Raw genomic sequence first — 13,379 nt, 5'->3', positions numbered from 1 at the left:
TGCATGTAATGGTGTTGCCCTCCCCCCAAGCAAAATCTGAAATGACGTCCCTGGTTCTGCTCTAAATGTTGTGCATATAATAATCTGCCCAATGCCTCTCCAGTGATCTCTCGGGGTAGGTATGTCTGATCCTGCGACACAGCCACAGAAGAAAACTGTATCACCCCTCCACAGTAAAGTGTGGGATTGTTGTGATTTTTTTTAAACTTAATAGTGTAGATGTAGACATTAAGCTAAACGACCCACCAAAATACTGTATTGGGTAATAAGAGAGTTTCACGTAACGTACAGTAACCGTTTGTTTACTCTCGACTGAAAATGAGTAAATAAAAGATAATATTAACAAGATTAAACAGGAACCTATACCTTCCCAGGCTTCTGTAAAACGGTTTTATGAGCATAATAGTCTTTATACTTATCGACATATGAAATTGATAAACAAAGAACTAAATAGACTAGCTAAAATAAATTGTGGTTAGTGTTATCATCACTGGTGTATGTGTTTTCCTAGATAATATTGAGGTTATGATGTGAGTTTATTGAAGACAGTACGAGTTACTCCACGACTCAGCAGCTGGTGTGCGTCTGCGTGTGATCCCCCGTTGCCATGGTCACGACAGACGCTGTGGGGTCACTGTCTCCACTGTGGAGAATTCAGTTAGGTAAGTCAGAACTTTGACTGTATTTAACGTGAATTGGATGACTTATTGACTTTACTACACCGGTTTGTATCTCGCCTCTGTACTATTGTAAACAATGACGTGATGACCCTGGCGAAAATGCAAGTATTTTGTAAGAGTTTAGCGAGATGGTATACGCGAATTTTCATATGCTGATATTTAATAGTTGTTTATTTTCCCGATACCTGTCAACGTAAGGTGAAACATGAGCCTATTGGTAACTAGGACATTAACACAGCGCAAAATCAACATGAATATACTTGTACGAGCAGCACGTAACATTACAACAGAAATCCAAATTGTGAAAAATGCCCTAGAGGGCCTAGACCAATCGCAATTTTAGCGTCTATTAATGATTCATTTGGTACAACACAGTTAAGAACATAAGAAACATAAGAAAATAAGGAGTCTGCAATAGGCCGGTTGGCCTGTGCATGGCAGCTCCTGTCGAGAGTTACTACCACCCTCTATCATCCATGAATCTATCTAGCCTCCTTTTGAAACTTTCCAGAGTTCCCGCACTTACTACAAAGTTGCTAAGCTTGTTCCACTCGTCCACCACCCTATTTGTGAACCAGTTCCTTCCTATCTCCTCCTTAACCTAAACTTATCCAACTTAAATCCGTTGCTCCGAGTCCTATCCTGCTCGGATATTATAAGAACTTTATCTATATCCCTTTATTGATTCCTTTCACCCACTTAAATACTTCTATCATATCTCCCCGCACTCTTCGTCTTTCTAGGGAATGCAAGTTAAGTTTCTTTAACCTATCTTGATATGGAAGGTTTCTAAGTCCCGGAATCATTTTCGTCATTCTTCGCTGCACCGACTCCAGTGAATTGATATGCATTCTATAATAAGGGCACCAGAAGCCAGAACTGAACCGCATAATCGAGGTGCGGCCTGACTAGCACTCTTACAGTACACACACACACACGTGGTTACAATGATAGGAGTATGTTTACATTCAGTGGAGCGTCAGGGGAATGATGATCTACGACTGAGACATGAGTTGCATTAGTGAGGAAGCCGTGAGGCAACCAGGTGCTGCAACAGGACATGGCGGGGAATTGTTTCTCAGTTAGGAAAGGAGGTCACGAATCTATACTCAATAGATAAAAAAATTTCGAAATAGAGACCAAACTAAAAACAAAATCCAGTCAAACACTTAACCTAACCTAAGCTAAACTAACCTCACCTAACTTAAACTAATCTAACCTGACCTAACCTAAACTAACTTCACCTCACCTAACCAACTCTGACCTGACCTGACCTGACCTGACCTAACCTAACCCAAACCTCAGGTAGCGTTAGGGTGTACAGTATAATCAGGTGAAATAAACTGAGTTGGGATAATCTTCACTTGACCCCAACACTATCCTCATTAACCAGGTGTTGTCTTTACGTTTCAGCAAGAGGAGATGGCTGGGTCACCCTCCCCCACCAGGTTCACCTACGATTCCTTCGACTTGGAGGGTAGTGTAGTAGGCGGGAAGGTTGGGGAGGGAAGTGCCAGCTGCCCAACCTCCCCCTCTCCAACGCTCCACCACGGTGAGTCGATATAATTAATATACCATGCACGGGCAGCTTGGGGGGGGCGGTACATTTCAACATCAAAAGTCTGAAGTTTGTTTGAAATGTGACACAACAATGAGTTCATGTCGACATTTAACCCGCTGACCTGAAAACGAGATCTGAGGTTGCCGAGTTTCACAACAATTTAAATAATGAGTTACTTAATGCACAAGGGCAGAACATACCATTCAGAAAACTCAGATCAAACAACAGTGACCCTAAATGGATAAATAATTATTTAAAGAACATTATTGGACAAAGGAAAGCTATAAGTAGGAGAATAGATTGTGGTTAAGTTTACCTCCGAGATTATTATAAGGTATTGGCCGGTAGGGTTAAGACCGAGATAAGAAAAGCAGAGGAATAATGAGCTGAAGGATAGCAAGGGAGGTGAAGTCAAACCCCAAGGGATTCTATCAAATGTATCAAACTAAAACCCGAGAAAAGATTGGACCAATACTGTCAGATACCGGCGAGCTCACTGATAACGACGGAGAAATGAGCAATAATCTGAATAAATATTTTTCAACAGTTTTCACCACCGAAAATTTAAACATGATACCCGAGGCACCGACTCTATACAGAGATAGTGAAGAAAACAAATTAAGCGAGATAGTAGTGACTAGTAACAATGTTAGGAAGCAAATAGACAAACTAAAGCCTAATAAGTCACCAGGTCCCGATGAGATATTTGCCAGAGTATTAAAGGAATGTAAGGAAGAGCTTAGTATGCCCTTAGCAAAGTTGTTTAACATGTCCTTAAAAACGGGTGTAGTACCAGAATTCTGGAGGATAGCAAATGTAATACCGATTTTCAAGAAGGGAGATAGATCACTATCCTCTAACTACCGTCCAATCAGTCTAACATCAATTGTAGGCAAATTACTGGAAGCAATCATTTCAAACTCTATTCAAAATCACCTGGAGAAGCACAAGTTGATCAATGATTCCCAACATGGCTTCACAAGCGGGCGTTCATGTCTAACTAATCTATTAACATTCTTTTCATCAGTTTTTGAATCAGCGGATGAGGGGCACAATTATGATGTGGTATATCTCGACTTTAGCAAAGCCTTCGACAGAGTCCCCGACGAAAGACTAATAAGAAAGGTTCATGGCATTAAAGGTGATATTTTAAAATGGATTAGGGCGTGGTTACAGGACAGGAAACAGCGAGTGAGCATTAACGGCACTAAATCCCATTGGAGCAACGTCACTAGTGGAGTTCCCCAAGGCTCAGTACTTGGACCATTATTATTTATTATATACATAAACGACATAGATATCGGCGTAGACAGCAACATAAGTAAATTTGCTGATGACACTAAAATAGGACGTGTAATTAAATCTGACGAGGACTCCGCAAAACTACAGGAAGATCTAAACAATTTTTTCGAATGGTCTGAAAAATGGCAGATGAAATTCAATGTGGATAAATGTAAAGTACTCAGTATAGGAGATGTAAACAGGGAAACCAGATACCAGATGAACAACAATGTTATTGGGAAATCCGACTGCGAGTGAGATTTAGGAGTAATGATAAGTAGGAATCTTAAGCCAAGTAAACAATGTGTATTCGCTTGAAAAAGGCTAATAAAGTACTTGGGTTCATACAAAGGAGTGTTAGTTACAAGACTAGCGAGGTCATCTTAAAACTTTATCTTGCGCTTGTGAGACCTCACTTGGATTACGCAGTTCAGTTCTGGTCACCGTATTACAGAATGGATATAGAATCCTTGGAAAGAATTCAGAGGAGAATGACAAGACTAATCCCGGGCATGAGGAACCTTGAGTACAGAGACAGGTTAAAGCATCTTAATTTGCACTCCCCCGAGAGACGTAGAGTGAGGGGCGACATGATAGAGGTGTATAAGTGGAAGTCAGTAGGCCGTGAGCCCCCTGCTCACGGCCTACTCCACCGCTGGCTGCCTTCACTACTGGTGTAGCGCCTACCGGGCCTGCCCTGGTGTGTCCTGCTGCCCCCGAGCGAAGTCCTGCCCCATCCTCACAACACTTGGTGCCTCAACCTGTCCACCACCCACCGCAAGCCGCGCCCGTGTCTGAGCTGTCTCCACCAGGGCTACCTGGACCTGAGGACACTACCCCCGGCTACCTGTACCCCACCGACATGTCGACGAACACACCATCACAATAACACTAATAGGTACGTCCCTCAATGTTGTCAATGCCTATGTGCCTCCCTCCACCCCTACTGTACCTGCCCCACCACACCATATCACCTCCACCCCCACTGTACTTCGCCACGCCTCGTACATTGGCAACCCTGAGCCTGGCCGCACTGTTTGTAAACTTTGTGGTCAACAGACTCTCACACCCTCTTTACCACATCCCCATCTGCCCTATGACCTCCCCCTACAGGGGTGGCACCTCTTCCCTCCCTGACCAGATATCCCTCCTCCTAGTGACAGGCCTGGCATTTGACATTATTAGGGACCTGCAACACTTTGCCATAAACAGATAAATTGTACCGGGAATTTCCCCCCACACACTCATCATTCTGTCACTTGCTGACAAAACCTATGATCCTTTAGGCTTTTACGCCCTTAATGCAGGAGTCATAAAGGCAAGCATGAACTCTGCATGCTTCTCTGATGGGCGCTGTAAACGCTTCTGCGCTTCACGTTGCACAGGATGTAAAGGGTGCCCAATAAACTAACCCCTCGGGGGCAATCTAATCTATTAAATTAGATATAGAGAAATCCGACTGAGAAAGATTTAGAGTTTTAAAGGTAATAATAATTGGGACCTACTGTAAATCCTAGACGGGAGTACGTGTATGTACGGAAAAAGATAAACAAAGTACTGGTTTAGGAGCAGTAGTGTTATTTACAACTACAGTAGATCTTGTATTTGTGAAACTAAACTTGGATTATGCGGTTCTGTTTTGGTCACCGCACAAAAAATGGATACCGATTCCCTAGAAAGCATCTGGAAGAGGATGACAATGTTAATCCCGGGTACTAGGAACTTTGAGTATAGAGACAGAATAAGAAAACTGAATTTGCATTGTTTTGAGAGACGTAAATGAGGGGCGATATGATCAAGGTGTATATAGATGGAAGTTGGGGCCTAATAACTATCATAACTAAGGTATTTAAACTATCAAATTAGGAGCGAACACGTAACGATGGTTTTAAATTAAACAGAATAAGATTTAGGAAGGAATTAGGTAAACATTGATTTGAAAATATAATTATGGGCAAGTGGAACAAGTTACCAAACACCATCACTATACGGTAGGTTGGGGGATACAAGAGTAATACACATTGGGTGTAAACAGAGCTGCCAATAGGACTACTACAGTTTCCCCCCTAATTTCACATATTTTTCAGTCAATCTAGTCCCACATCTTGCGTTAGGTGTTTGTGTGACGCCTCCCTAAGTCTACCGCCACGCGTTAGGTGTTTGTGTGACGCCGCCCTAAGTCTACCGCCACCACTCACATACAGAGACAGAAAGACTGACAGACAGTGTTACATTAATTAACTGTTACCTGGAGATATAACAATAATAACACTTGATGTCACGCCAGAGTTGAGTAACACACCTGTTGTAGGGATGGACGCGGCGCGGCTGGTGCAGGAGGTAACCAGACTCTACAGGCAGAGGAACAAGATGGCCAGGATGACCCGTAAGGCTGAACTACGTGTACTGGCCAGCCTCAAGCGGAGGAAACAGGTGAGAGAGAGAGAGTGTGTAGGAGTATAGAAACAGCTATAAACACGAATGTATATTTATAATAATAATATAATGAAAAATATATATAAACTGATTTTGCAAATACCTCGCCCACTCCTCCTTGAGTCTCACGCCTGAGCAGGAGAGAGCTGGCAGACTCATACCACTTGTTACCCAGTGAACACCTCACTTAAGTGTTCTCCTATAAGTGCACTAAGACACTTCCCTTAGTAGAGAAGGTACAATATATTCTCAACTGAACTCAGTGCCTGTGAAATTATATTTTTCTACAATAAAGCAAAACCAACAAAGTGTTTAGTTCAGCCCAGCCACTTACTAGTTCCAGAATTAATATATATATTTGTGTGTGTTATATATCTATAAAAAAGGACCAACACGCGTGTGCGTGTGTGTAATAATTATAATAATTAACGGTTTATTGAAAGAGCTTGGCAGCCAGAAGGCTGAAAATATACAGTTACATATTTGGGGAATGGGTTTCGAATTACAAATAATATACAAATAACATAAGTGATATAAATAAGATATATAATAACTAGAAGGGGAAAAGCTCAGAGTGTGTGTCTGTGTCAGATAAGAGAGAAAAGTGTTAATTTGTCATTATTTATCATGTGGAGGGGGAAGATGGAGGGGGGGAAGAGGAGGAAGGTGGAAGAGAGGTGGACTGGGCTGCGGAGTCCGCCAGAGCCCGCCAGTCACTCCTAGAAGCTGACCAGACTGCTTCCGCCCACGAGCTACACTACCGCCTGCTACTGGAGGCGGCCCGCACCAAGGCTGCTTCCACCACCGCCCAGGTCAGTCCCTGCTACTGGTCACTTGTCTTGCTTGTCATTAAGGTCCAATAGGTCATGGTTGAGAATATGGCAAAATAGGTGTATCCGAGCTGTAGGGTGGTGGCCAAGTGGGGGGTCGTAGGGTGGTGGCCAAGTGGGGGGTCGTAGGGTAGTGGCCAAGTGGGGGTCGTAGGGTGGTGGCCAAGTGGGGGGTCGTAGGGTAGTGGCCAAGTGGGGGTCGTAGGGTGGTGGCCAACAGCACAGCATAACACAACACAGCCCAGCACAGCTAGTGCATCACAGCCCAGCACAACATAACACAACACAGTACAGCACAGCACAACACAGTACAGCACAGCACAACATAACACAACACAGTACAGGAAGGAAGAGTTCAACAAATAAACACCTTTTTTTTCACGGGTATTAGCCCACCCGGGCACAGGTCACTGACCCACATCGAGGCCTGGAGGGCGAAAATGTAATAAGAATAATTCATATCAAATAAATTTTATAATAAAAAATAATAAAATAATAATGATAATAATAATAATAACTGTAATAATAATAATAATAATAATAATAATAATAATAATAACAACCATAAATACAAAAATGAAAACAGATCAAAAGTGAGAAACAATATCTGTATGTTGTGTTGTCAATAGTAAGAGAAACAATTGAGACCCTGCAATTGTGTGTAAATGAGGCAGAAAGTCAGATTATCAACCTGGGACTTGGTCACATATGGCAGCAGGGTCTACCATTAGACAACACATTATGCTTCCAATATCTTCCCAGGCGATAGTACCTCCCTGAATGGTAGCTACCTACTAATGTATATCTGGTTTGGTTGATGTCACAGTGAAGCAGAAGTTCACTAGAGTTGTGGCTCATACGACCTACTAAGCTCCTTCTATTTAGGGTTGATAAACCTCTACTTATTCAGTAAAACTGCTATGCAAGTTTATATTGATTCAGTATGTAGTGCGCCCAGGTAGATAATGTAACTGTACACTGACCATGATTCAGCACATGAGAAGTATACTCGAGTGTTATGTATGATCTCTATGGAGTATATCAAGTTTTCCATTATGTATTGCCTCTCTATCTCACAAGTCGTTTCTCCTTGTGTGTCTACCTACCTCTTCATATCTCTCCCCCTCACATACATACATTCATAGTTCAAGAATATGTGCATTAACGTATCTATATTTCCCGGGTGAGAATCAGACCACCAGCTCACAGAGTAATAAATTTAATACTTGTGTGGATTTATACTCTGCCCCCAGTGGTTCCCGTGGTCGTGTTCTCATCTTCTACTCTTTGGAATGGGGGGGGGGGTCGAGTCTCATAGGGATGAAGTAAAGAATCAAAGCAGTAAAACGTATACTCATGACAGGTGGCGGCTACCATGGACAAGTTCATGAAGAGTCAACAGCAGCTGGTCAAAAGTAGCTTCTCCTCTCTGCCTCCGGAGAAGTACAGGCAACAGGTGAGTCTTGTAGCTGTTGTAGTGTAGAGCGAGGCATGTGTCAGGTACACTAGGAAAGTATTGGCTAACTTTGTCATACAGTACAGTATTGTATACAAACACACATTTTAATACCATGTGTAGCTGGTTTCGTTTAGTTGATCTGATGGCTCACAGAAAATAAGCCTTGCAGAGAACTGGAAACATCTGTCCTCTACTGTGGAAATTTTTTTATTTTCTTGTACCGCTAAATCGAGTCATAAGAATAAAGAGTTGAGATAATATGCCAAGGGAGTGGATCCACCCCAGCTTATTTCACCTTAAGATTAACCAACCCTAACGCTAATTTTATCTGACTTAACCTAACCAAACCTAATTTTATCTTATCCCCAGCGTTAGGGTGGTTAATCTATAGGTGAAATAAGCTGGGGTGGAGATTCCTGAGGTGATCCCGGAAAGTTTTTCAAGAGTTTACCCAACTATGAACAGGTACAATTGTGGACAACAATAATTCAGCAGGGAGGGAGGGTGGTGTATGGGAGGGTAGGGAGAGATGGAGACCTGGCAACATTACCTGTGGTGGCGATTAAAAGTTTGCAATTTACTTTCCACACCACAAATTGATTTTTTTTGTTTAATTATGAGACAGACGCAGCTTACACTGCCTCCCAGCCGAGTTATTTTTGTCTACACACAGTACCTAACTTTTCAGTTGGGGAAGTGAAGGCGGTCGAGTGTAGTTGTGGCCACACTACCTTCTGAAGCACCAAAAAGAGGCCTCATCTATAATATGCTGTATCATCACTGCCCTTAATGGATCGTCAGGCCCAGGGGATTCAATTTCACACATATACTGTAGTTGCCATTCATGAAATACTGTATAACCGTGGTAGATGACTCTCACACAGACAGTGGGGGAAGTACTCAAGCGGCAGCAGCAGGTGCAGGAGCAGCTCCAGCAGGCCAGGAGCTCCTACTTCAGCCTCATGCTCAAGAAACAGCGTCAAGAGGAGGAGTTACAGACGAGACAGGAAGTGGCGGAGGACCAGGTGAGTGTGTGTGTCCGTCAGATTCATATGGATATGCCATCATCAAACAATATATTTAACTTCATCAGCAAAGATAAAAAATACAGAGATTTATTTTATTACTAAAGTGTCCAGGATATCATACCAGTATACAACGCGATAAATATTATTCCTTGGTCAGTGTTATGGCGACCTACACCTTATAATACACTAAACAGCAGCAACAGCCTAACGGAGGTGTACCATTTCTATCGACAATGCAACTCACAGAACCTACACTTACGAAAACTCATTAAGTGGAACTCCATCACAGTGAATAGATATGACCCAGACGACGTTATGTGCTAAATGAACCTCCGTGTGTCTGCAGGTGAGTACGTCGGAGATGCTGAGACTGGTGGTGGAGACCGAGGCGTACACAGAGGAGGCAGCCATACAGGTAAGTGTAGGTGGGTGTATGTGAGTGTAGGTGGGTGTATGTGAGTGTAGGTGGGTGTATGTGAGTGTAGGTGGGTGTATGTGAGTGTAGGAGGGTGTATGTGAGTGTAGGAGGGTGTATGTGAGTGTAGGAGGGTGTATGGGTCAGTGTATGAGGGTGTATAGCTTATGGTGTATGAGTTGTGTATGACATACTAACATCAACAGGAGAACAACATACTCACCTACAAGTCATCACTAACCAACATGACCGCCACCATCAACAAACGTACTCAGAGGAAGAAGGAACTATCAGCACAGGTGGACGAGGCACAGGCCAGGGTCAATAAGCTCAAAATACAACTCAAACAGGTAAGCTATAAATCTAAAATACAAAACAGTAGTTTATATCCACTAGACCTCAAAAAGAAGTTTTGTATCAAAATGATTACATTTCTTTTGTACCGTACAGTATATTAAAATGTTTGTTTTTTTAACTGGAGTATTATTATTTTAGTAATTACTTAAGACATACCAGTCGCCGATTTTCATAGAAAATTAATTTTAAAACGCAGCAATTTCACTATGTTTTGCAGTGGACACTCATAGTTTGGGCAAATGTGTTAAAATTGGGTTATTTCGAAATTAAACCTAACCTACCCAATGTTGATAAAAAAAAACACCAGCAGCCGAAGCATTGTTAGAAGACCGCACCAACCTAACCAAAGAAACTTTTTTAACCTTAGCTAACTTCCCAAGACCCCGGGGCAAATTAAACAGAAAGAACAAACATTTGCCCAAGAGATGAATATCATATCCGAACTCAGCAAAGAAAATATACTAAAAGATTCATCAAAACAAATTATACTGCTATGGGTATATCGGTTATGTTAACAATTATTATTTCCGAACTTTCCATTTTTGCTCACAGGAGAAGGAGAGATTAAATGAGCTGGCCAAGAAGCAGTCATCATCCAGGAGGAAGTCGTCACAGCTAGAACCTTCCTCCCGCCTCCTGCTGGACCCACTCCTCGCCAGGGACCTCAAGGACAAGCTGGTGTTGAGGACCACTCTGGAGGACGAGCTGCACCGCCTCAAACAAGTATGTTGCAGAGGGACCGCCTCACACTCGCCACCCCGCTAAAGAAAACCTCACCTTAAGAGACCTAACGAAAGTTCCTATCTGATGCAAAACTACTTGGTACTACTTAATACTTACATAATAATGAGTGTACAACTACTTTCAGACACACTACTGAACGACTTAAACGAACTCCATCACCTCATTTAAGCGAGTGGTAGATGTAATTCACACTTGCCACTTATAATGTCACTTAATGAGATTTACCACCTAACAGCCACAGGACATCAAAAATTTATGTAAAACAGAGTTATGTGTATAGAGTTAGCGTTGGGGCAGGAAAAGATACCTCACCTAGACCACTAATTCAGTACCTGGGTCTGGGAAAAGTTGACCATACATAAGTAGATGTACTGTACAGTACTTCCTGGACCATAGTCAGTTTTTTAGGCAAGGTGCAGGTTTGCAAGAACCCTCGGTAACGTTGACAATCACCACACTGGAAATATGCATTACTAATACCTTGTGTTGTCTTCGATAAATGTTCACATATGTATCTACTGTATGATTTTTACTCAATAAATTCATATACAATCAAGGTTCCACAGCAGGTGGACAAGTACTCCTCCGTGCAACATCAATGTTCAGGAAACAACAATAAACCCTTAATAATTCCAGGATTGTATTTATATATCTTATTTATATATCCACATGCTAACTTTGGTTAAGAGCCATCTTAATAACAGTATTATCTGTCCGAGCCATGGCATTCACAATTCCTGAACACACGGAGGAGTGAATACACTACCGTCTCTACCCCAACTGGACTCCACAGTACAGTTACTCAACTGCTTTATCAACATACCTCCACACAACTGCTAATATCCACAACGTAGAGTCTTGGAAGCCCTTACGGCGCCACAAACACCAGGTAATCCACAAACACGAACGTAAAATCCGGAAATAGCCATCAAATACTGTATCGCAACACACATACACACGTTGCTGTCAACATTAACGTCTGTACCGTAAAGACCCTGGTGAACCGGGTGAACCCTTTAGGTGCTTCGATTCATTAATTCATTGGTTCACTTTACTGATTCACTGAAAATCACTTACATATCAATTTACCTTAAGTGACTGGATTGCAGAAAGAATATCATACACGATTGGCCGTTATATATAGTCCCATTCATTTTCTCAAATTACTTCTAGCCATAATTTGCTAAAGTAAAATTGATAATTATTAAGAAAAATTAGTTATGAGATTCATGCTTCGTCAACGACCCCGCTGTTACGATACTAAACACTACCCTTCCCACACTAACCCAGAGACTATATAGGGAAGATAGGGAAGTGACCAACCCGACCATTAAAAAAGATGTGCGGTCTAAAGCCATGACAGCCCCATCTTTGAGCTGGCGCATCACTATACAGAGCATCATTTTAACGGTTGCTAACGTGTCGATTTTTCATAAGAAATATGCATAAGATATGTTAATATAACCAATTTTATATTTTCTCCATATAATACACATGGAATGTATAAATTAGTCGTTCACCTTGATGTTATGGTAAGTTACTGGAGGAATTGTTACTCCCTTTAATTTTTATTCATGTTTGGAACATATTTTTGCACATTTCATGTGTGAATCATAGAAATATCCTATTTCATGTATTCGTTTAAGTAAACTGAATGCCAACTCATTTTCTATGCTTTAGAATATTAAATATTAGTTGTTTTTTTAGGATCATAAGTAACAGTCAATATTTTTGGGGTGAAGGTTATAAGAACATAAGGAGTCTGCAATAGGCCGGTTGGCCTGTGCATGGCAGCTCCTGTCGAGAGTTACTACCACTCTCTATCATCCATGAATCTATCTAGCCTCCTTTTAAAACTTTCCAGCGTTCCAGCACTTACAACAAAGTTGGTAAGCTTGTTCCACTCTTCCACCACCCTATTTGTGAACCAGTTCCTTCCTAGCTCCCTCCTAAACCTAAACTTATCCAACTTAAATCCGTTGCTCCGAGTCCTATCCTGCTCGGATATTATAAGAACTTTATCTATATCCCCTTTATTGATTCCTTTCACCCACTTAAATACTTCTATCATATCTCCCCGCACTCTTCGTCTTTCTAGGGAATGCAAGTTAAGTTTCTTTAACCTATCCTGATATGGAAGGTTTCTAAGTCCCGGAATCATTTTTGTCATTCTTCGCTGCACCGACTCCAGTGAATTGATATCCATTCTATAGTAAGAGCACCAGAACTGAACCGCATAATCGAGGTGCGGCCTGACTAGCACAAGATATAGTTGCAATAAGACCTCTGCACTCTTGTTACTTACACTTCTAGATATAAAACCCAATACGCTGTTTGCCTTATTTCGAACATTAACGCACTGTTTTCTAGGCCGTAGGTCCGGGCTTACAAGTACCCCTAGGTCTCTTTCACAAGTCGACTTCTCTAGGTTCATGTCACTAAGGCTGTATACATAAATAGTTTTATGGTTTATTTTGTACAAAAAAAAAATTAAAATATATAAATGTGGATCATAAAATAAAGTCTATAGACATATACATATGCAAACATATTTATTTGCAATATTTGATATTTGACATACTGTACAT

General features: G+C 41.6%; 1 protein-coding gene across 3 annotated transcripts; it reads left to right on the top strand.

Moving 5' to 3' along the window:
• Nucleotides 1–6,540: 6,540 nt before the first annotated feature.
• LOC121864497 (putative uncharacterized protein DDB_G0287113) lies at nucleotides 6,541–12,600 on the top strand. 3 transcript variants are annotated; one of them, XM_042363532.1, is made up of 6 exons: nucleotides 6,558–6,770; nucleotides 8,152–8,244; nucleotides 9,132–9,272; nucleotides 9,622–9,690; nucleotides 9,897–10,040; nucleotides 10,600–12,600. In XM_042363532.1, the coding sequence occupies exons 2-6, from the start codon at nucleotides 8,164–8,166 to the stop codon at nucleotides 10,810–10,812; spliced, it is 648 nt and encodes a 215-aa protein (XP_042219466.1). In that variant the 5' UTR covers nucleotides 6,558–6,770; nucleotides 8,152–8,163; the 3' UTR covers nucleotides 10,813–12,600. The 3 variants fall into 3 exon arrangements, with proteins under 3 accessions (XP_042219469.1, XP_042219466.1, XP_042219468.1); XM_042363535.1 differs by lacking the exon at nucleotides 9,897–10,040 and having other exon boundaries at nucleotides 6,541–6,770; XM_042363534.1 differs by lacking the exon at nucleotides 6,558–6,770 and having other exon boundaries at nucleotides 8,159–8,244; nucleotides 8,936–9,272.
• Nucleotides 12,601–13,379: the final 779 nt, after the last annotated feature.

Source organism: Homarus americanus, unplaced genomic scaffold (assembly GCF_018991925.1).
Source record: "Homarus americanus isolate GMGI-L3 unplaced genomic scaffold, GMGI_Hamer_2.0 scaffold25860, whole genome shotgun sequence".
NCBI lineage: Eukaryota > Metazoa > Arthropoda > Malacostraca > Decapoda > Nephropidae > Homarus > Homarus americanus.
This window is presented reverse-complemented; position numbering and strand designations above follow the sequence as displayed.